The sequence below is a fragment of the Stegodyphus dumicola genome, chromosome X1 (genome assembly GCF_044657685.1).
Source record: "Stegodyphus dumicola isolate Sdum_Otavi_A_Nest chromosome X1, ASM4465768v1".
Taxonomy (NCBI): domain Eukaryota; kingdom Metazoa; phylum Arthropoda; class Arachnida; order Araneae; family Eresidae; genus Stegodyphus; species Stegodyphus dumicola.
This window is the reverse complement of record NC_140780.1, coordinates 221,299,732-221,324,649: the sequence shown is the minus strand read 5'-3', so window position 1 is coordinate 221,324,649 and position 24,918 is coordinate 221,299,732. Positions and strand designations below refer to the sequence as shown.

Sequence of the window (24,918 nt, the reverse complement as noted above, 5' to 3'; positions counted from 1 at the left end):
AATCATGGATAGGAAAGATAATAATTTTAGGCCAATCAAGATGTTAGTGTGGAATGCTAACAACATGAGAGGAAAGAAAGATGAGTTGGAGGACTTTATGTATGAGAACGACATTGATATTTGCCTGATCTCCGAGACGCACATCACCCCAGGAGACAGAGTTAGCATCAAAAATTATAGAACCTACCGATGTGATATGTTACATCACAGAGGAGGTGGAGCACTCATCTACGTTCATTGTAAATATTCATCTTGTTTAATTTCGACTGAAAGAGACAAGGGCTATGAAATTGTGATTGCCTCTATTAGCTTGCCTAAGATTGGAGATACCTTATTTGCGGCAATCTACAACCCCCCTACTGAGGCTAACTGAGGAAATGTTACAAAATATTATTCCGGATTCCTCAATAATGATTGTTGGTGGCGACCTCAATAGTAAGCATAAAGATTGGGGCTGCCGCAGCACCAATCACAATGGTAAAGTACTGAGAGAGTATATCAGTAACCACCCAGTTGGTATATTTGCGCCTGACGTGCCGACATTCAGGCCCAGCAACATCAGGTACACTCCTGATATTCTAGATATCATCTTGACTAATACAGGAATTAATATGGTGCTGGAGGTTCGAGACGACTTAAGCTCTGATCATACTCCTGTGATTGCTAGACTAGGGGTCACCAGTATTAATTATACGAATGTTAAGACCCATACCGACTGGAGAATGTACCACAATGTTGTGAAAGTAAGGCTCCCTAAATTAGGTGCTATGAAAAGCCCTTCTGATATTGACAAGGAGATTGATAAGTTTACTACATGTCTTAATGACTCTTACTATGAGGCCACCAAGGTTACTCAAAGGTCTTGTAAAATCGCTAAGATTCCAAGGTACGTCAAATCTCTCATAGCCGAAAGAAACAGGCTGCGAAGGAGGTATAATATCACCTGGGACCCAATTATTAAAACGGAGTTAAATAGGATCAGTAAGCATATTAAGCTTGAAATGCATAAATTAAAGTGTGAGGCTTGGAATGTTAAAATGGAGGAGTTAAACTTAGACAGTGATGCCTTCTGGCAGTTTACAAAAATGTTAAAGAGGACGCATCAGTGTGATAGGCCAATTATTGCCAACGGCGTGACTGCTTATTCAGATACTGACAAATGCCAGATTTTCGCTCCACATCTTGAAAAGCAGTTTTCTCCCAATCAGACACCTCGTAATATTCACTTTGAGACCCAAGTCAGAATGAAAGTAGAAGAATGGCTAGGTGCTCCCACGGCTCTAAATGCCGATGGTTTAACTAATCCAAGAGAAGTTACGGATATTATCTCCAAATTGAACCCCAAGAAAGCCCCAGGTATTGATGGAGTTACAAATTTAATGATCAGGAACCTCCCGCGCGGAGGAATCACAAGACTTTCCAGCATTTTTAATATATGCATTACGTTATGCTACTTCCCGGACTGCTGGAAGTACGCAAAAGTTTTCCTACTACCGAAGCCTGCAAAAGACATCACTAAGGCGGAGAATCACAGGTCCATAAGCTTGCTCTCTAATATAGGCAAGATCTTTGAACGAATAATTTTAAGGAAATTCCAGCCTTATTTACAGGTACTTCCGGAAGATCAGTACGGATTTAGGAGCGAACTTTGCACATCTAAACAACTGATTAGGCTTGTGGAATTTATTGGCTCTGCTCTGCATCATAAGAGTTGTACTGCAGTGCTCGTGCTGGACGTGGCCAAAGCATTTGACCGTGTCTGGCATGAGGGCTTAATATATAAATTGATAATGATGAATTTGCCTAGAGAACTGATCTTACTCACCAGATCTTATATTGCAAATCGTTACTATATTGTTAGCTGCAAGCAAAGTCATTGTGGATACAAAACTATCGCTGCAGGCGTCCCCCAGGGGTCCTGTCTTGGCCCAGTACTCTATCTTTTCTATGCGGTTGATTTCCCGTGGGATAAACTCAACAGAAATACATTGCTGGCCTGCTATGCGGATGACACCGCTGTAGCGGTCAGATCTATTCAGCCTAACAGGGCAATTTCTGTTATGCAGGATATAATTATGGACATTGAGAAGTGGTGCTCCAGGTGGAAGATTTCCATCAATGCGACTAAATCACAGCTACTTCTTGTTAGAAGGAAGAAAATACTGGTCTCAGTTCAGCCACTTTACCTATTCGGCCAACGTGTTCCGATGGTAAACAAGGCCAAGTATTTAGGTGTTTACTTGAATCGAAGACTCGCGTGGAGTACGCATGTCAATTACATTGCAAACAAGACCAGAGGAATTGCTCAACAATTACAAGTACTGCTAGGGCGCAGCTCGCAGTTAGATCTGAGAAGGAAAAGACAGATTTATATTTCCATTTTAAGACCAATTATGTGTTATGCGTCCCCTGTCTGGGCGACTGCTACGAGCTCAGATATCAACAAATTGCAGGTGACTCAAAACACAATCTTACGCACCATGACAGGAGCGCATTTTTACATCCGTAACAAACTCCTGCACGATGATTTACAAGTTGAATATATTGACAAATATCTGCAAAAACTTAACAGCAAGTTCTTTGACAAAGGCTTGAATTGCAGTAAAGGAAACTTTAATGCTGTACTGAACTATGTCTGCATTCCTGAGGACTACAATATCAGGCCTTTCACGGCTCACAGAATGAGGGATCACAATTTTGTCACTTAGCCCACTCGTTTTCAAATATGTAAATAACACATTTTTATGCGTACATTACTTCACTTTCATTTGTTTATTACATGTTCAACACTGTATCCTATGCACATTTCATGTATTTTCATTTCTTTTGCATCTTCATAGCTCCATACACGTGATTATTACTCTTGTCTCAGGGGTAAGAGTTAAGTTACTTTGATGATTGGACTTTGTCACTATGGCCGATGGGCCCTCTTTTCCTTACCCGCTCCGATTTCCTGGCTGGGAACTAGCTGATAGTTGACATTCTGATTGTCCTTAGGGGATTAGATCAATATAGCTTATTAAAGCCCAACTGGGCTAATATAAGCATAAGCAATTAGCATTTAAGCATCGCAACTTCTATTCCAGCTCCCGCGCCATGAGGGAAGGACGTCTCTTCAACGAGCTGCTATATAATTGCTTATTCCACCATCAGCACTGGCAATCAAGATCTTCAAGCAAATTTATCAATCTGTTCACTTAGAATCACATCTCCCGCAGATTTTAAATCTGCCTAAGAATATTTTCATCGCGTTTTTCATATATTATTTGCACAAACCAACACACGCCACATGCCAATGAGCCTATTAATCGTAAAATCTTTCCTATCTGCTTTTTGCTTTAATGTTTGTATTGTGTTTAAAAATTATAAAATCCAAAAAAAATATATATATAAAATATAAAAGTACAAAAAAATTATAAAAACCAAAAAAGTTATAAAATTATTAACGATGTTTAAGTTTTTAATTTCTCATTGCTATCCCTAAACTTTCTCAAGCCTGTGGCTCCCTCTAGTGAACATCAAGTAAATCACTTATGTTAAATTTTCCTATTTCTGCTTACTTTTAGTAAATTCTTATGTGGAGGTACATGGTTTTGAACCATAGGCACTCCGAAATTTTCAAATCATTGGCATTGGCACGCATTTGAGTTAAGAGTTTTGTGTTAAGAGTTTGACAGACGAAGGGTTTACCCTTCTTCGGTGCTGGTATTTTTCACGCCTGGCGAGAAGTCGCTATGTTTCCTCATAAGATCACTTTAACTTTATGACAGCAAAGAAAACCAGATCTTACACATCAAAGTGTGATATGTATATTTTAGGGGAGGAATTTTAAAGCTGCTACTGTATTACTACTATCATACTAATTCAGTTTTATCATTGTGCATGTAGCTTGTTTAAACAATTATGCATAATTTTAAAATAGTTAAAACATTTTATTTTTAAAACTTTCAGAATTTAAATTGTGCGACATTCTCACAGATAAATGAGAATTATCACACCTTTATTTCATTTGCTCATCTTGAATAAAGAACTGATTTTTTTCAGTAATATTTTAATGTGGTTCATATTTTTAATCGTTTTAGGGGAAACAAAGAGTATTTAAATGTTTTCTAGCAGGCCATTTAAATTTGAGCCACAAACAAAGCATATGAATTTATTTAATTACTCGGGAAGTTTTTATCACTGTTATGGTAAAACAGAAATTTCTGAGTGGCAATCTAATGCATTTCATCTGGGGAAGGGTTGGCATCTCTTTTTTCTTTAATTTAGCTGCTTCAGTTTTGTTTATCCAAAACTCTGTTTTCAATCAGTTCTTCAACTGTATGTAGTTTTGACATCAGTAGATCAGCCTGACAGCTTTATTTATTTCTGGAAAATGATGCATGCTTTCAGAAGGTTCCATTACTCGTCATCTCTATAACCATAGTTTCATCGCCTGATACTGGATTTGAAAATCATAAAAACAGTTCCTTTGATAAAAACAGTTCTTTTTTTAATTATCTCTGATTTTATTTGAGTTCAAATCAGAGAGATGATAATCTCAAGCATGTTTATGTTTCTATGGGTGCTTTCTGTAATAATGTTCTAATGGGGAAATTTGAATTAATACCCTTCTCGAGAGCATTTTAAAATTCTTGATTTTGCGCAGTTCTGAAAATTGTAGTGTATTCGCAGAATTTGCGGGGGGGGGAGGGGAGGATTTCAGAAACAGAAATTTGCAAATGGGCGATGCATTTAATCAATAGGAAACATAATTTTATCGCTTTGTAGTCTCATAGCTTTGTCTACTTTCTTCTGCCATTGAGTAAAAAGTGGCCAGGCTTTATTATTCGCTTCACAAGGAAATGACAGATTTTTTTAATACCTTTCAAACATCTGAGCTTTTTTAATTTCTTCATAAGTATAATGTTTTCCATTCCATCAGCACTGATGCCATTAGATTGGGATGAGAATTTATGTATTCTTCAGAAGTAATGTTCTCTGCTCCTTACAAATTTCATTCCTCTTCATCTGTAATCAGTTTCGTTCCCTGATTGTGGATTTGAAAACTCTCCTTTGAATAATCATTTTCTTTTATTTTATCAATACTGAGAACAGAATAATTAACAAAATAATTCATCAATAGTGAACAAAATGGCTAACACTGAATAAAATAGTGAGGAAGTCCTTTTCTACGCTTCATCAAGTTAATCCATTTTAAAGCCTGGTGTTTTTTAAGCATGAGGCGAAAAAAGAAACTATTTCATCAGCGACTGAGGAGTAAAGTCACTGAACATTGGTAGTTCAACTAAGTTCAGTTCCAGGCGAAGGGGCTGGCTGCATGGACGTTTTGGTGTTTTTCCCTGGAAACTACACAATTCCCCTTGGAAAGTTATCAGCGAAGGCATCCCTACCCTGAGGCAAATAGTCCTCATGCATTTTTCCGTAATCAAATAAACCAAACTAAATTATCAGCATTAAATATGTCTTTTGGCTATGTCCATCGATTTTGTTAGCTAATTCCCTAACTAAACCTTCAAGATCTTGAGCTAGGGTTTCTTTGGTTTTCATCTTATGACATGGCATTCTGTAGCACAATCTGAATTCATGTAGCAATCCAGTTGAAAAACACTTCACTTTCAAATGCGATGCTATGGATTTATCCAAGCTTGAGCACTGCTAATGCTAAGTTATCGCCACAGAATCCAACGAATCAATTTGTTGCAAATTGTGTAGTTGAAATAACTCAAAAAGGGGCTGAAAGAAAATTAGAACTAATGATGAATTGCATTTGTCAAAAAGTTTGAACTAAGAATAATATATCTAGAACTGTATAAAATTTTCACTGTGCTTCTGAAACATCATTCAACGACTTTACAAGTGAAAGAATAATAGAAAAGTTGGAAGAGGGCCTCACAATTACAAGAGTTGCAATTGAGTTTGGAATTGTAAATTGTCTAATGCATGGCTAAGCAATGCATCATATATTTGACCGATTTGATACCTCAGCAGCGTTGCAGCATCAGTTCGATTTTCCTGCCTGGTGTTGTTAAGAGGTTTTAAGGGTAGTTCGTCAACTTGTTTAAAAAAAAAAGCGAGAGGGGGGGCATCTGAAAATTGATGAAAAGAAAATAAGTAGAATCTTTGGACAATGCTAACGAAAATGATTTGGCGATATCATTTACTACCAGGTTAAGGGAGTGGCTAGTTATCACTTGGCGTAAAAAACTTTTGAGGGTTGATGTTTCTAATCTTTGCTTGCACCTCCGCATGTTCTGCTTTCATATTCACCCCATTATCGTATTCTTGTCCTCTCATTTATACGAAAGACCATTCCAGGTTTTCTAGCCCTCGAAGTAAGACATTGAAAAGTTGTTGCTGATCTTTCAATCGGAAGAAAGCTCAAAAAGTATTCATGAATGGTGTCTTGTTCAATCGAAACATACCGCATAAGGAATGTCATTTGCTATGTTTTATACAAGTTAGGTGTGCAATCTAATATAATTAAGTAATATTTTAATTTTTTTCCACTTTATCTAACATTTAACTTGTTATGTTATCTAACATTTAACTAATTATGTGCAATTAGGTGAATGATCTCATTTTGAGTAGTTTTACTCAAGTATGTGGTTATTTAATGTTGTTTTTTCAAAGCCTTCCTTACATGCTCCTTTTTGACGGGATCAATTTCAGCTAATAGTTGGACTAGCTTTAAAAAGTTTCCATTATCATGCTCATATAAATTTTCGTTGCTACCTCTAAATGCCAACCAGCTTTCTCCTAAAAGTTTGACTATTGAAACTACACGTTGAAAAACGACGTTCTAATGCTGGATTTATGCGTTACAAAACCTTTGAGAAGTAGCATCTATTATTTGCGAACGAATACTCAATTCAAGGCAAAACGTTTGGGCTTAATTTTTTTTTAGTTTCATGATTTTTGAGAGTTAGTAGTACGTAGCGTATTCGGAAACTAAGTACCGTTTCATTCTAGCGCCGTCGCAGCGCTGCGGTAGGCGTTCCGCGCATGCGCACTAGTCTTTCTTGTTCACTGACTTTCAATTGTCATTTTGGTTGCTCTATGTTGTGTTTTCAGTTTGCTGTACACATTCAAAATGTTTAAGACAATTAGTTCTCCCGCTGACTGTGAGATTCGTGCCGTGATTAAATTTTTGAACGCGAGGAATGTTAAACCAGCCGAAATTTATCGTCAAGTGACAGAAGTTTACACATATATATTGTGAGATTTTAACAAAACTAAGGCGTGCCATTCAAAACAAACGAAGAGGAATGCTCAGTAAGGGAATTGTGTTGCTCCATGACAATGCTCGGCCCCATACTGCTGGTGTCACTCAATCGTTAATTCGACAGTTTCATTGGGAGCAGTTCGATAACCTGCCGTACAGCCCGGACTTGGCGCCGTCCGACTATCACTTGTTCCTGCACATGAAGCGCAAGCTTGGTGGCAAGCGCTTTGGATCTGACGATGACACGAAAAATGCTGTGGAGTCGTGGTTATCGAAACTGGCGGGAAGTTTCTTTGACGATGGTATACAAAAACTGGTCACCCGCTATGACAAGTGTTTGATCATTGGCGGAAACTATGTTGAAAAATAGTTTAAGACATGTATTTTCATGTAAAAATAAAATTGGCTTCGAAAAAATTGTTTAACTATTTTTTTTTTATTTTTTTTTTCAAAACGGTACTTGGTTTCCGAATACGCCTCGTATATCCGTCGCAAAAATTTTGTAGTGGAAGAAGAAAACTGAGTCTTTGGCTACAGAATACACCAACCAATTTCTGTGAGTTTTCATTCTGTTGCCGAGATATTTAGTATAGTTGTTCAAAGTGAACGCACGTCTGCTGGTATCAGTAAAGAAATCAAAGCTGCACACCGAGGACGCTGGACCTGCTTTCGAAATACAAATCCTCTCTGCATCAGAGATGCATTCAGGCCATAGTCCTTATCAGAACGTAAAACCAAAATGACAGGGTGACCTTCATCTGTCTCCATCTGCAAGTGCGATGCTTTTTCTACTTCTTTAGCTTCTTACTGCTCAACCTGATTAGGTACCTGTGAAGATCATGCAGAAATTGATGATATCCTCAACAATGATGTCCTCAATGACCTCAACTTCAACGCTGTCCAAATCATATTGATTGTCTCACTTGTACTCGGCCTAGAACTGTCTTTGAAAAACTATTCTACTATTCTAAAGCCGGAGTTTGTATTTTTAAAGGTGCTTCCATCATTAGTGTTAGTTTTCTGAACCGGCTTCCAGATAATTTCTTTTTACTGTTCGACATTCTGTAAGTGGCGAACTAGGTCTAGATTTCGATATTACCAAAAATCATTCTAAAAATCAAATGCTACACACAGAAATACAAAAACATTCGTATTCACATCAAAAATTTACTAAAAGAGCAAAATTCTAATATAACTTTAAAAAATAAAATTTTTATTTTTTAAAATGTGTTATATAGTTCATTGGCGATTATTAAGTTTATAGGAATAATAAAAATCATCAGTCTCATTTGCTTGAACAGAATAAATACTTATTTTTCCCAGACACTCGAACTCATCTGTCATAGAATTTAATACAAACTATCTATAAACATACTTTTATGAATTTAAACGTATCATAGGCTGAAAAATTGTAGAATAGTTGAAAAGTTAGATTTTCTTTACCCATTTATCTATGTATCCTGACCTAAGCTTTGAACTACTGTGAATATTTCGTATTTTTTAACCATTATAAATTCCAACATTTGTTGCCAGATGTTGCCGATCTATTACTGGAATAGTGACTTGAAAGTTTCGTGGCCATTAGTATTATAATGTAACGGATTTTGGTATTTAGTTAGCAATTTTTAGTAGAATTATAATTAAAATTGTTTTATATCCCCGTGCAATGCAGCATGAGACATATTTTAAGAGAAAGCTACGCCGGAAAAGTAAAAATACAGGAGCTCGTGCATTTAACATTTAATAAATAAATATCTCATAAATTATATTCAAATTTAATAAATGAAATTGACTACTGTGTTAGCTGTAACCGTAATTCTACTCTTTTGCTTTCCAGAAATCTCGAAAAAAGAGAAATTACCAGAACTCTTTCGCGACCGATTAAAACTTAGCTGTAAAAAGCTGGAAAGAGACTTCTCAGCTCAATTGTTAATTAGTTAGCGGTTCTTGTTGATTGTAGCGAATTCTCGGTGAGATTGGATTAGCATTTTCTTTGCACTACGTTGTATTCTAACGTTTTTATTAGTTTATAGGATAACTACTGATTATATTGTGCGATACTGTGATACTGTAAGAATATCTCTCAGAAAAAATTCTAGTGTTTTGTTATATTTCTTGCAATAAAAATAAATTTTATTAACCTTTTATTGGACTTGTGCATTCAATTGATTACGAACCCGTACGCACGCAACACGTTTTGATATCAAGAGTGGGGTTGAGTACCAGTAACAAGAGCGATGGAAGAACAATTAAGGCAGTTGATACCTGCATTTGCTGCATTCTAAGAAAATATGGAATCTGGTCAAGAATCAATTAAAGAGGAGATGAAAGCAGGTCAAGTTTCTGTTAAAGAAGAATTGAATGTGGGCCAAGAGGAAACGAAAAGACAAATCACGGGCATAATAGAAAACACATTTGAAGCTATGAAAGACAGAGTCGATACGGTTGAAAACAGAGTTGGAGATATTGAAGAAAGAGTTTCTGCCATTCAACAACAAATCGAACAAGTTGATGACAAGGTTTCTGCAGTTGCCGAAAACGTTGATACCTTAAAGAAATTCATAGTTACGGCAGGGAGCGATTCTGATGGTTTTAAATTTTTACCCATACCTGCTCGTCCCTCCCTAATGTTATCCACATATGATGGGAAGACCACTTTTCTATACTGGCGGATGCGAATTGAAGGGATCACCAAGTCATGGTATGTCATCTCGCCGCTTCTCTGATAGCAGGCTCAGCGGATATCCTTCAGATTCTTCGCGAAAATCCTTCGACAATTGCAGTTGCTGCATCAGTTATTACATTTTCTGATACTGGTTTACGTCCTCTCCCAGCGCGAATGGTCAATGACCCCCGTTTCCTCGAACTTCTTAATTATTTTCTTAAGACCATTCAGCGATAAAGACCCTTTACGTAATTTTTTCTGGTTCGAAATTCCCGAAGAGCTGCGGATGTATTACATTGATTCATGTAATACAGCTTCTTCAGCTGAGATTATTTGTCAGAGCTGTCTACTACTTGCTTTTATAGCATCTATTACTGGCGCTGTCATCGCACAACATTTGCATTTTTCTTTGATACCCGTGTTTTATGCTAATTCTCGTTATTGTAAGCTACAGCAGCGCCACAAAATGCCCTAGCGTCGATTTTTTGGAACTAATTTTGTTTTCACGGAATCCTTTTTCCCATGTCTTGATTAGTCTAAATACCAATTTTGGTGCCATTTCGGCTATTAGATCGCGCTACGGGGCGCTCCAAACACTGTCACTTTAAAAAAGATCATCCTGTATATTTCTCTCATTGATGAAAAGGGTTTTGTGTTATATACGATGGATTTTTAATGATATCCCTCTTGCAGTTTTTTTTTTAAATTTTAAATAAAATCCGTTGCATGAAAGAAAATTGAACAGGCCCTGGAAAACTGTTGTTGGACATTCCTTTCAGTTTCCAGTAAACGATCGATCAAATTCACATTTTAATGTTTAATGGAAACTATTCCTTATAAATTGGTGATAAAAATTGTTTCCATATCAGATATTTTTGACCAATTTGTAAACAACTTTTGTTACCAGAGTTACATATAAAATGCTGATTTGTGCACAGATGGTTAATTTTTAATGGTGATTAAATTGCAAAATTGCTTAAAGAATTTATGTGTTTCAGTAGCAGGTACAATTAACAAAAAAGAGAAAGTTATTGCCCAAAATATCATTGTAACAACTGCCTGCTTAAGTATAAACAACCAAAAGCTGAACCCAAGTGTGTTGACTTATATATTTACCTAAAGATAAATATTAAAAATGGGCAGATAATTACTATTTTTAAGCTCTTTTTTTTTTTCCCAGCTGGTAATGAATTGTGTGCTAGTTCAACAATTTTGAATTCAGTTTTGAATAGGCATTAGTTTCTCCATCTAGGAAGCGGTGTAGTGTTTTGAATAAAGCTAAATAATAATAATTGCTTACCAGTTTACATTTGTGGATAACTCTTTATTATTATTATTTGTCCACTGGCCCGAGAGAGGGCGCTACGAGCTTTTTTCCTCTTCTCCACTAGGGGATTGGATTGGATTATTTAATTATGGCAAAGCACACGAGGGCTATCTGCCTAAAGGGAGGAATGCCTTCGGGATGGTCTTTCTAAGGGAAACCGGCTCGTATACACGTTACACATGGGGAAAAACACGAAAACGCCCATGCAGCCAGCCCGTTCGTGGGATTCAAACCTCGGACCGAACTACCAGTGTTCAGCGTCTTTACCACTCGGCCGCTGGTGGGCCTCTATCTCCACTAGGCGAAAATTCAGACTCGTTACTCTGTTCCTGGCTGCCGTTCGTGAAGCACGCGCTCACCTCTCTTCCGCTTCACTTTCATGATTTTTCACCTACGTGGACTTGTTAACTATAAAAATGCTCATCGTGCGAACTGTAATTACTGTGATTGTGTATCAGTGAACGTGTGTTAAAATATATACCTTTTTCTAGTATTAAGTAAAAATGTTAGTATTACCGAGCCAAGCAATCATCTTTATATCTACAGCAACAACACACGCCACCAAAAATGGCATCCGTAGACGAAAGCCATACATTTCTAATTCAACTGCAATTAAAAATTGTACTGTTTTTTTGGGGGGTGCACTTTGCTTAATTCATCTAATTTTAAAATCTAGCTATCATGACGGTGAAAATTCTGTATCATTTCTTCAGCATGTTCCTATTTAAAAATTGCTAGATTTAGCTCATAAATACTATTCCAGTATTGAATTAATTTTCACTACGTATCCGTAACTCAAATCACTTGGATGCTGTTAAATTATTACCAAATATTTATATTGAGTTTTGAATCTTTTATTGTTTTTATGTCAAAGAATTTTTAAAAACAGGAAAGCTTCCAGAAACTTCTAATGATGAGTAACATTTATAGAATTTAGTCTTCTTTGCTAGCATAAACTAAACTCAAACTCCTAACAGACTTGCTTCATCTGAAAAGAACTATAAAGTCTTAAGAAGGTCTTAAAACAAAAGTTTTTATTAAATCAGAATTGGAACATAAATGCACGACTTGTGCTTATAAATTAGCCAACCATTTGTGGCGATGTAACTTAAAGTAACAGTAATTTCAAATTTTAAACGTAGTAGCTAAGGGCTACACTATGATTTTACGTGAATTCGAAGAATACGGTCTTACCTGAGCTAGATAACCTAGTAACGTGGCGTCGAGAGGCAGAAACACGCTCTGTCTTAAAAATCCGAAAATCTCACCTTACGTGCTCTCGAACTAATTTGCATTCTGCTAGGAAAACGAAAGGAGAAGTGATAGTAAAGATCTAAATCATAATTATTGGTCAGATAAATATAATGGAACTTTATACATTATTTTTTCACCGAAAAAGATAATTTTAAAAGTCAGTTACACTCATCAATAGTTGAAATAAATAAGTTGTAAGGTATATCCTAATTTTATAACAGTTATTTATAAGTTAAAGCACCTTTCCTGTCTCTTCAAGCTTCAGCTTACAATTCCTTACCAGAATGAGTTTTTAGAATCGCGTTAAGTGCAAATGAGTAGTAGAGAGTATTTAAGTTCATTGACTTCGAGAGCGAGTTAGGATTCCTGAATAGTACGCGTTTGCCTTTTGGCTACGTCTCTCTAACTGTTACGACGCTCGGCCGTATTACGTGCCTTTTGATAGCTTCGCTAGTTAATTTAATATTATGGGCCAACTAGTTTAGAATTTGTTTAGCTTCGGATAAATCTCTTTAGTTAGCCATTAGTTAGTTCTTATTTCTTACATTTTTGAGTTTAAGCCCAAGGGAAGGCTTTGTTGTACGTCCTAAAAAAGGAGCCATGTGGGAATCCTTATTTTGAGCAATAAAGGGTAATTAACCCTTCTTGAGTTTACATTTCTGTTCCTGGACTTAAGCGATTATTTGCTTAATAAGTTCACTAGGTTCCTCAACACTTAGTTAATAGATAAAAGGGAGGAGCATTACAAAGTTGTTTGGTAAAATTTCTAAAGAAACACCAAGTCTCTAAAGAACTAATAAGTTGTTTCGTAAAATCTCTAAAGAACTAATGCTTTAAAATTTTATTAAATAAATGTTCCCATTAAAAAGGATAAATGGTTTAATACACAAAGTAAGGTTATTAAAGTAATTCAGTTAAAGAACATTCCTAAGTTTAGCGTTTTGTAATGTTGTACAAAACTTTTTTTTTTAACTTGTGTTTGAAAAATGCCTAAATTTTGGAAGGGTCTTCTTCTGCAAGCCACTCGTAGTCTTTATAATTTTTACTTATGATTTCTGATTTTATATAAAAATAGTTTTTGTATCATCATTATTTATACAATAAACGGCTATTAAAAGTATATATGTATCTTTTTGGAAAGAAAAATAGAAAAATATTTACATTAGTATTTTCAGAGTTAGGGAACACCATTTTAAAAATGGAGTTATTGCATTAACATTTTATGAAATATATTTTAATTACCATATCAGTTTCCAGTTTATAGGTTTTTAGCTGGAAACTGATTGTAGGTGTTAAATATAGTGTGCTATTTTTAGTTAATGTGTTTTATTTTGTTTTTAAATCGGTAGTCTGTAATCATAGCCTTAGATATAAGCTGTAACTGCATTGTAATTTTGAAAGGCTTTTAGGTCATGGAGAAAAAAGAAGGATGAGATATTAAAAGAACAAGCTATTAAAAAGAAAGAAGATGAAATGAAAAAACAGATGGATGCATTGGTGACTGAGGAAATCCGGAAGCAAGATGCTCATTCTGCATACGCATCATGGTATGTCTGCTGTATCTAATATTTATGTATTTTTATTGCAGCTTCTCATAGGCTCCAGCTACCTTGAATATGTACTGCCATTAACAGCGGCAAAGAAATTCTGTCATTTTTCAGCACCATGAATGGTTAAATGGAATGGTCAATGGATGACCTGAGATAACTGCTACTTGGACCATGCGTGAGTTACAGAGAGGGTTGACATATTTTGATGCTTAAATAAATCATACTGTTCAGGTCACATAAAAGGATTAAGCTAACGTTTTCTGGTTAAGAACTTTTGGCATATAACTAATCTAATATATCCCATGAGATGCTTTCTGTGCATCACAGAGTCATTTCACAGATTATTAGTATATCTCATTTATCAGCCGACCAATGATTGAATGAATGAGACTGCTGAACAGTGGTAGTTCAAATTTCAGCAATGGGCTGGCTACTGAGCGTTTTCTTAGTTTTCCTTTTGTGTAACTTTAATATGAAAGAGTTTCCATTTGAAAGTTCTCCATGAAGGCATCTTTCCGCTTAGACGAATAGCCTTAGTGTCCCTTTGCCATAACAGACTGTCTAGTCCAATCCAGTCTTTACTTTATCATTCATGCGACCTGTCAGATGATCAGTTCTGAGAGTCCTTGCTATTTGAGTGACAGAAGATCTTTAATTTATCTTTGAACCTAAAAGTATACATAGCTTAACGAAGCAATTCAAAAACAATATGTTTTGCCTTACTAAATATGATATAAGATTATAATAAATAATTTCATCTTTATTCATTTTATTAACATGTCTAAGTAATATAATTTATATACGTCTAAATCATGTGATGTATAATATACTCATAATATGGAATTTTAATAAGTTTTAACTGTGATATTTTTATACAGTCAAAAGTCGTTAATTCGGACACCCATAATCCGGAATGATCTATAATCCGGACCTCAAAGCTAAAATCTTTCTGCGCATGCGCATTAGCGTTCTTTCGATTATGTCAAATAGAATTTCCGATGCTGGAGCTCCCAAAGAATCTACAAAACGAAAGTATGTTTCGATGTCCATCAAATAAAAAGTGGAATTGCTACAAAAAATGGATAAAGGCATATCTTTTGTTTATCTAACCGTTCCGAAATCTGTTTATCAATTTCACGCTGCTCTGCGCGGTGGGGGAACGTCGCGGCGCGCAATGAACTGGAAGTTGATCTGTCAGCACTATCGTTATCTTCAGGGCAGATGTTTTTATTTTATTCGGCTTATAATTCCTTACTAAATGTAGTATTTCATCTCGATGTACTCCGTCTTTGATATGATTTAAATCAAATTCCTCGTCATTATAAATATCACGAATACAAATCAAATAGTTTTCCGGCGAAGGAATCCGGTGAAACATCAAGCACCTGAAGTACCAATGGAGATTACCCAGACCAACAAGTTTGAAGCGCTGGAAAGCACGAGCCAGGGAGGAGAGGAAGGAGGAGCGTCAGCAGTGGAAAAGAGTCCGCCTTTTGTGTTCCCGAGTGATACGCCTGATTGGCTGAAAATTGATGAACTGTTTGCTAAGAGTTGCCCAGAAGGCTATGAATCCAGTGTTAAGTTCAGAACCATTCACGTCTACGTGAAAAAGTCATGCAGACTATCAAAGCCTGAAGAAAATACTTAAGGAATGGGACACGGCTTTCCATACTTATCAGCCTCACCATGAACGTCATCAGGGTCATTTTGATGGGGCTGAAGGACTCCGTACTCGCTGATTTGGGTAGAGGAAAATTTCCTGCTATTAAGGTCAAACAGTTTGAAAGCAGTAAAAACGGTGTGAAAATCAAGCTGCCGATATATTTCGTGGAGCTCAGACGGAATAAGGAAGGAAATCAGATATTCCAATTGAATAATGTTTTCAACTTCGAAGTTCGAGTGGAGAAATATAACCCGAAGAAAAGGCCTGTGCAATGGTTTTCGTTGCCAAGCCTTCGGACACACGCAACACCTCTGCAATAATCCTGAGAGATGCGTCAAGTGCGGAGGACCTCACAGGAGCAGTACTTGCTTGAAAAAGCCGGAAGATAAGTCCCACTGCATTTTCTGTCAAGGGGACCATGTTAGTAGTTTCCGTGGTTGTGCGGAGTACAAGAGGAAGTTCAAAAAAGGAAAAAATCCAGAAATCAGCGGAACTTCCCTCCCCCAGATGCCTCACGAGAAAATTTCCCGGAGTTATCTAAGTCCGTTCCTCAGCAGACCGGAACCCCCGGTTTTTAGGGCCGGATATCTAAGAACTGCTAAAAGTTTTCTCAGAAATTCTCGGTTTCCTTCGGAGTACCAACTTAGCGGGAAAATTGAGAGGAATACTTCAGACCGTGCAGCAAATTATGCAAATGACCAGCAGTGAGTAAACTTTTATTTACTTCTCACTTCTTATGGACTTTTTGAATATCGCAGCTATCTACATGTTTCTTGCTTACTTGTTCGACGACCCTCTTGCCTTCAGTTACTAAGTTTTTGCCTCTTTAAATATCTGTTATCCTTAATTTTAAATTTTTAGCTTAACTACTCATCTTTAATTACCAACAGCTTTAATCGATTTTATTTCTTCTTTTTCACGTTCGAGGAAACAAATTTTTTGGCTACTGTTTAACGCGAATCGAAACGTCTAAAATTGTTCTACAGGGAGTAGGGCCTTCGGCCCAGGTACCCCGGGTGTAACGAAGCACCGCTCTACTAAGAAGGTGAAATTCATATCATTTCCGGCTGTGCTGCATGCTTCGCTCCTGCTTTCACGCTTCCTGTTTGAATCAAGACTTGTTATTTGAGGTAAGTGTTTTATCATAGATTATGTTTGCATTCGTAGATTCTATGTTAATATTTAGTTTATTTTTATTAGATATTATACATAGTTTTATTAGATGTTCATATTTACTTTTGTTACAGAATATTTTCTCTTTCTAGACCTCTTTTAAATTAATTTTATTCTGTATTTTTCGCTACTTATAGATTACATTTATCGAGATTTTATCAAAATATGATACCTAATGTAAATTTTCTTCGTTAAATATTTTTTAACTTAACGATGATCTTATGTTTTCATGTAAATATTAATCGCATTTCTTAAATCATCTGTAGCATGCTTTGTTTTTCGTAATGTAATTCTTCTTAGCTAAATTAATACTTCGTGTTTTCACGGGAATTTTATCGCATTTCTGAAATTATCTGTAGCATACTTTCTTTTTCCTAATGTAATTCTTATTAGTTCATTTAACGATACTTCATGTTTTCATGTAAATATTATCACATTTATTAAACTGATGATTTACATATTCCATTCTTTTTATCCTTTTTATCTTTTATCTTTTATTTTTTTATTCTTTTTATCTTTTATCAAATCCTTTTAGATTAGTTTATTTTATTTTTATTATTGTAAGTAGATTTATTTTAAGTTAATATTATTATTTTAACTTTCCTGATCATATTTATTTTTTTAATATTTATACCAGTAATTCCGTTCCTCCCAATAGTTTTTCATGAACATTCAAGTTTTTCATTATTTTTTTCACTCATTTCTGAAATTATCTGTAGCATACTTTCTTTTTTCTAATGTTATTCTTATTAGTTAACGATACTTCATGTTTTCATGCAATTATTATCGCATTTATTAAACTGATGATTTACATGTTCCATTCTTTTTATTTAACGATCAAATCCTTTTAAATTATTTTATTTTATTTTTATTATTGTAAGTAGGTTTATTTTAAGTTAATATTATTATTTTAATTTTCCTGATCATTTTTATTTCTTTAATATTTATACTGGTAATTCTGTTCTTCCCAATAGTTTTTCATTATTTTTTTCAGATGGAACATACACCCGAGACTGTGTTTTTAAATCACGAGGATGCTCAACCACAAGGCAATGTAAGTATTTTTCTTTTTTTTTTTTTTTTTAGATGATATGTTTGAGAATTTTTTGAGTTATAATACTTATTTTTGTACTTTTATATTTTTAGATGGATCCTGAATATGCATTTGAACACGAAGACATGCCTCTGGATGATCAAACCATTCCTATTATGGATTTTGGTGATCTTACATCATCACAGTTGGATTTACCTTTCGCTGGCACCCCAGATTTAAATTGCTTGGTGTGTAATAAAACCTTTGCATACCAGAGAAGCTTGACAAGACATATAAAAGTGCAGCATTCAATTCCAAGAAACATTTGTGCCATGTGCAAAAAGGAGTTTTCTCGCAAGGATAGTTTAATGATGCATATGAAAATGCATTCAGAACCCCAGAAATCCGCGCCATCTCGCTCAGTGAAACGAGCAGCTCCCCGTGCCACTACGCCCGCCCCTAAACGACCACAGCAAGAACGTCCACCCTGCCTTGGTACGTTTGCTACGGAAATCATTTATCCTAGTGAAGAAACCAAGAATGACTTACAAGTGTTTTTAGAGTTGTCAAAAACTGAAGTTGCGGGAAAGATTCAAGAAACTGCCGCACAGCGCCAAGGTATGAAATGGTACTTGAATGCTTGTGTGAAGATGGTCAGAAAAGTGTCAGAGACCGAGCAGGAAACATGCACCCCTTTTCTTTCGGTCCAGATGCAGCACTACGCTCACAGGAGAAATGCCCGACATGCAAGCAGCTTTTGAAAAGGTAAGAAAGTTGATTTTATTTGAATTATATATACAGAGTACAAAATAAAAATTAGTAATACTCATGAAATGTTTTACAGGTTCTGAATTACTTGGACAAATTTCTAAAAAAAGGTTCAGGATGGGTTTAGACTCCGTCCAATACATGGAGCTCAAGACCGCTGTCTACAAACCCCTGACGGCCTCTTCTTACATACCTCTGCCGAAAGCCTTAGCCAGTAAGAAGGCTATTCTCAATATACAGAATGAAGACCACAAATGTCTGATCCCTTCAATCCCGTTGAAGATTTTCATGATCATCCATACAGGGTATCTCACTACAAGCCCTATGAAAGAGAAATCAATATAGATGGTCTCACTTTCCCTACCCCGATTCACCAGCTCGACAAGTTCGAGAAAATGAACAATCTATAGATCAACGTGTTCGGTTGGGAAAACAATGAGATTTTACCTCTTCGGATCACCAAGTGTCGAAATGGTAATTTATTCTTATTTTGTAAACTTTATTAGACATGTTTTAAGTTGTTGAATTGTTTTATGGAATGATATTTTTCTTCTGTAGGTGATCGTCATATCAATCTGCTGTTCATTTCCAATGACGAGAAGAGACATTATTGTGGCATCAAGAACATGTCTCGTCTTTTTGCAGGCCTCACGAAAAACCAACAGGAAAAATTTTATTGTGACCATTTCCTTCTCCGATTCATAAAGAAAGAGACTACAAAAAATTAAAATGCCTAAAGATAAATGGTTAAAATTTGACATGCACCAGTTTCAGCTTCCTGTCCCTTATATCATCTATGCCGACTTTGAATGCATTTTAGTAAAGCAAGCTACCTGCCTACCAGATCCTTCGAAGTCCTCCACCACCCCTGTAGCTGACCATCTTCCTTGTGGATATTGTTACGTGATCGTGGGACCCTACGGTTAATTTTATAGGGAACCTCAAGTCTCTAGAGGAAAAGATGCCGTCAACCATTTTCTAGAGTCTTTACTGGAAGAAGAAAGGGGCATCTTTGAAATTTTGAAAACTGTAGAGCCCAAGATTTTCTCCAAGAAAATCAATTGGCCTACGAATCTGCCTTTGAATGTCATATCTGTGAGAAGCCATTGAATGAAGATAAGGTAAGCATTATTCAAATATTATAATTTCACTCAGTAATGTAGTTTTGTAATAATGTGTTTTAAAATAGAAATTTTAATTTTTCTCCCCAGGTGCGGGACTATTGCCATCTTACGGGAGTCTACAGAGGAGCAGCTCATAATGGATGCAACATCAATTTGAAATTTGCAAATTTTCTGCCCGTGGTCTTCCATAATCTGAAAGGGTATGACTCTCACCTCCTGATGCAAGCGGTAGGAAAATTCAAAGACGAAGAGATTAAGTGTATTCCGCAGAATTCATAAAAATTCATCTGTGTTTCTTTGGGTCGTCTACGCTTCATCGATTCTCTGCAATTTCTGAATGCTTCCCTAGACAAGCTCACGGCTGATTTGGAGCCAGAACAATTCCAACTGACAAGAAAAAAACAGATCTGATGCTTCGAAAAGGTAATCAGAATTTCTATATTATAACTTTTTATATACGGTAGTGTATTATTACTTTTTATATAGGTTATTTATCTTAAAAAATAATAAAAAATAATAAATTATAACAATTTTTTCCAGGTGTCTATCCTTATGAGTATCTAGACTCGTTTGAACGGTTTGATGAGCTGCACCCTCCACCTCTCACTACCTTCTGCAGCCATTTAACAGAGAGTAATAACGACGATAAGGATTACCAACTCGCTAACAGAGTCTGGGAAGAATTCGGATTACATCATCTAGGAGACTACCACGACCTCTATGTAAAAAGTGATGTTTTGCTTCTGGCGGATATTTTTCAAAACTTCAGACAACTGTGTCTTGATTTTTACAAACTGGATCCAGCACATGTTCTGGCAAGCCGCTCTACGCATGTCCGACGTCCAACTGGAGTTACTCACCGATCCTGATATGTATCTCTTTATAGAAAAGGACATTCGAGGTGGCATTGCTATGATTTCACATCGCTTCAGACAAGCCAATAATAAATATATGGAAAATTATGACCCAACGAAGCCATCCTCTTATATTATGTATTTGGATGCCAATAACCTTTACGGGTAAGTATCCTTCTCAAATGTTTAGATATAATATTTTCTCTATTATTTACTTGTGATATTCATTATTTTTATTCTATCTTTTTAGATGGGCCATGAGCCAAGCTTTACCAACCCATGACTTCCAGTGGCATGACGGACTTCTTCATGGAGATGGTTGACGATGCGAAAGAAGGATGTATCCTAGAAGTTGATCTGGAGTATCCAAGGGAACTTCACGATGCTCATTTGGACTATCCTCTTGCTCCCGAACAAGTCGTCGTGACACCTGATATGTGGTTCATCGAGCAGTTCTACCAAACTGGTGCCAAATCTGCGACCTAAGCATCCGTACGTGATACATTACCGAAATCTAAAGCAATATGTTTCACTGGGGCTTCAAGTGACCAAGATCCATCGTGTGCTGACTTTCAAACAATCTCCTTGGCTTGCAACATACATTGAATTCAACACTAGGCAACGTAAACTGGCTAAATTTTCATTTGAAAAAGATTTTTTTAAACTTTTAAACAATTCAGTTTTCGGAAAGACCATGGAAAATTTCAGAAAACGTACCTGCATTGATCTGGTTCATTGAGAGAAACGAGCCAAGAAGTTAGTCGCTGCTCCAACATTTCATTCCTTCAAGATCATCACAGACGATCTGGCTGGCAGCCATTGAGCGACGAAACACCAGCTTAGTTCTGAATCGCCCTATCTATGTAGGCTTTAGCATCTTGGATTAATCAAAAACGTTAATGTATCAATTCACGACGGATATATCAAGAAAACATACGGATTAAAGGTCCATTTATTATTCACAGACACCGACAGTCTTTGTTACAAAATATAAACTGCTGATATTTTTCAAGACATGGGCGACAATCTCAACTTATTCGATACCTCAGATTACCCAGAAAATCACCCTCTGTATAGCCTTACCAATAAAAACAAGATCGGTAAAATGAAAGATGAACTATCTGGACAAATTGCCCAAGAATCAAGCCAAAAATGTACAGCCTACTCAGTAACTGTACTGAGAAGAAAACTGCTAAGAGCGTATCGAAAACCATCTTTAAAAGACAGATTCGTCATGTGGACTACGTTAACTGCCTTTTACAACAACAACGCGGTCTTGCCCATGCGCCAACGTATTGCCAGCCATAGTCATCAGATAAAGACTTGGCCTATACAAAAGCTACTTTGTGTCCTTTCGATACGAAACGGTATCTTTTAGGCGATGGGATATCGTCTTATGCATACGGGCATTATGTCATATAACTTCAAATTCTCTGTATATTCAATCAAAATTCTAAAGTATTTTATTTTGGAAATTTATGATGTAAATAAGTGTAATCATATGTCTTTAAACTTTAATAAATGTTTATTTAAATATATTATAAGGTATTTTTCCCACTTCCCTAGCGTGCCTTCGTCGTGTAACGGTAGCACGCTGGGCCAGTATTCCAGAGGTCCGTGGTTCGATTCCCGGCGAAGGCGGTTGCATATTTTTCATCTTTTCTGCTTCCAATTAACCTAATGACTATACAAGTGGCGCCTGAACTAAAAGGGTTGTGGATGATGATTCTCCGCACCCAGGATTTGGCGACTAAGTCCCTTAAAATCCTAGTCGCCCTTTAAAAAGGGGAGTATATAAGGTATTTTTCCACTTCCCTAGCGTGCCTTCGTGGGGTAACGGTAGCACGCTGGGCCGGTATTCTAGAGGTCCGTGGTTCGATTCCCGGCGAAGGCGGTTGCATATTTTTCATCTTTTCTGCTTCCAATTAACCTAATGACTATACAAGTGGCGCCTGAACTAAAAGGGTTGTGGATGATGATTCTCCGCACCCAGGATTTGGCGACTAGGTCCCTTAAAATCCTAGTCGCCCTTTAAAAAGGGGAGTATATAAGGTATTTTTCCGCTTCCCTAGCGTGCCTTCGTGGGGTAACGGTAGCACGCTGGGCCGGTATTCTAGAGGTCCGTGGTTCGATTTCCGGCGAAGGCGGTTGCATATTTTTCATCTTTTCTGCTTCCAATTAACCTAATGACTCTACAATATTATTTCTTGTTTTGTACTTTAAAAAACTAAATCTTCAGTAAAGAGAGAGTTCTCTTAATGTTTTTTAAGAAAAATATTTAACAAATTAGAATATTTTAATCAAGTTACAATAATTAATCTAATAAGGTAGAAAAAATAATTTTAGTTTTATCAAAAAATGAAAAGTTAGAAAAATTAAAAATCTAGTGGAGCAGCTATAAATAGAATTGTTTTTCGAATAAGAATTTAGTTAAGATGGAACTGTTAAAATTAAAGCATCCTTTCACAATGTTAGCTGCTGGTCCTAGTGGCAGCGGAAAAACCATGTTTATTAAAAAATTAATGGATCACCAAATGATCACTCCTTTTTCTTTCAAAATTAGATATTAAATAAAACAATGTTAACTTGATATATGTGTCTTTATTGTGTTCTTAGGAATAAGATACTTTCCCGAAATTAAAAATAATTATGATGGCTAAAAAAGATTTTTTCTAAGACGGAAAAAGTTTTATTTACAGTTTTTCTAAGATGAAAAATTTCAGTTTTTGTTAAGATGAAAAATGTTCAGGTTGAAAAAGTTTCTTTTGGGTGAAAAATCTTTACTTTTATTTTGTCTATGGGAAAACCCATGTTAATTTCAAAATGCAAGGGGAAAAAGTTACACTTTGATTTTATAAAGTCGAAAAATATTCATTTAGATTTTTTGGGGGTCGAAAAATTTTCACTTTATTTTTTTAGGGAGGAAAATCTCCACTTTTATTTTGTCTATGGGAAAACCCATGTTAAATTCAAAATGTAAGGGGGAAAAGTTAAACTTTACAAAGTCGAAAAATATTCAATTAAACTTTTTTAGGTCGAAAAGTATTATTTATGTTGTTCTTCATATGAAAAAATTTCATTGTCATTATATTTAAAACTCAATATGCTTTTATATAAGTTGAAAAAATTATTCAGTCAGAAAGATAAAACACAAATGAAAAAATACATTTCAAATATTTTATTGTTTAAAAATCATTCTTACACCATAAGCTTTTTCACAAATTGATACAAGTTAAAATCACTCATTTTACATAAATTTTCAATAATGGCATACAAAGATTGGCCTTCTTTAAGATCTTCGTTTAAGTACATAATAAATACAGTATGCTCCACATACATTAGAAGTTATGCTCTGTAATGGAATATTATTTCATTTTACATTTGAATACTGAAATCCATAAACATCTGGAGATTGTCCATAAGAATAAAAAATTCTAATTCTTCATCTTGAAAAAAGGCTACCCAATGCGCTCCGGGTTCTGTGGACTTGTCTATATTCACAACGATGGCTGATCTTCTAATTAAGGGAGGTATTTTATCTGCTGGATAAACTCCTCGAAAGACAGCTGCTGCTTCACGAGATAAAATGTTTTGTATAATACGACCATCCATCAGTTAAAGTCAAAAATGATGTTCCTCGATTTATTAATTTCAATCACGTTATCAAATTCTGAAGAGATAATCACACACACGGTTTGCTCGAGAGATTGGCTGAACTTTAACTTAATCCGTAGATTAGAATGCTTAATGAAATTCATATGCTCTCCATCACAAAGATCTGGCGATTATTCGAAACCAAATAACACGTTATCTTGTAAATAGTCTTCTCTCGAGATAAAAATGCCTTTATCTTGCTGAAATTTATTGAAAAACAGGCTATGATAAGCTCGAATAGTTGTTATCAAAATTTGGTTCCAATGGATTGTAAGGCACAGGCTGTCCGTCGACCTACACTTATATGAAATTCAGGTGATAATGTTTCAACTCAAATGGTGATTTGGCAAAATTTCCGTGAAAAGCGTCATTATCAACACATCCAATTACAATTCTCTGAGGCATCTGACCAACAAAAACATTGTCTTGTATCAAGGACATGCTATTTTGGGGAATGAAATAGACTCTATTAATAGGATACTTGGCATTACTCTTCTCAACGCTTTGGCATGACCTAGATACATGTTCTAAAACCACTTTATGACCTGCTTTTCCTTGCAAACAAAACTCCAGCTTGCTTCTTATGAGTTAATTTAACATCCACCATATTTAATAAAAGCTTTTCTTG

General features: G+C 35.8%; 2 protein-coding genes across 5 annotated transcripts in view; both read left to right on the top strand.

Annotated features, from left to right (window-relative positions):
* LOC118193639 (uncharacterized) overlaps nucleotides 1-24,918 on the top strand; it is a 146,838-nt gene that overhangs the window by 109,500 nt on the left and 12,420 nt on the right. For 2 of the 4 annotated variants that reach the window (XM_085808558.1, XM_085808557.1), the window contains exon 9: nucleotides 13,873-14,018. The exons of 1 other annotated variant lie outside the window; for it this stretch is intronic. In XM_085808558.1, coding sequence (XP_085664684.1) covers nucleotides 13,873-14,018 — 146 coding nt within the window. The remainder of the gene's footprint in view (nucleotides 1-13,872; nucleotides 14,019-24,918) is intronic. One more of the 4 variants, XR_015038767.1, reaches the window with a different exon arrangement.
* On the top strand, nucleotides 14,027-23,226 carry LOC118193633 (uncharacterized). Its single transcript, XM_085808560.1, has 8 exons — nucleotides 14,027-16,814; nucleotides 17,852-17,911; nucleotides 18,004-18,655; nucleotides 18,735-19,132; nucleotides 19,217-19,779; nucleotides 19,870-20,205; nucleotides 20,323-20,801; nucleotides 20,887-23,226. Exons 1-3 carry the CDS (start codon nucleotides 16,761-16,763, stop codon nucleotides 18,649-18,651), a joined length of 762 nt encoding a protein of 253 aa, XP_085664686.1. The 5' UTR covers nucleotides 14,027-16,760; the 3' UTR covers nucleotides 18,652-18,655; nucleotides 18,735-19,132; nucleotides 19,217-19,779; nucleotides 19,870-20,205; nucleotides 20,323-20,801; nucleotides 20,887-23,226.

Bases quoted from the DNA above. Each gene is read 5' to 3' on its own strand.
- LOC118193633 (XM_085808560.1), top strand. From the start codon at position 16,761: ATGCTTCGCTCCTGCTTTCACGCTTCCTGTTTGAATCAAGACTTGTTA. The intron at 16,815-17,851 runs GTAAGTGTTTTA...TATTTTTTTCAG, and splicing joins ATCAAGACTTGTTATTTGAG to ATGGAACATACACCCGAGAC. The intron at 17,912-18,003 runs GTAAGTATTTTT...TTATATTTTTAG, and splicing joins ATGCTCAACCACAAGGCAAT to ATGGATCCTGAATATGCATT.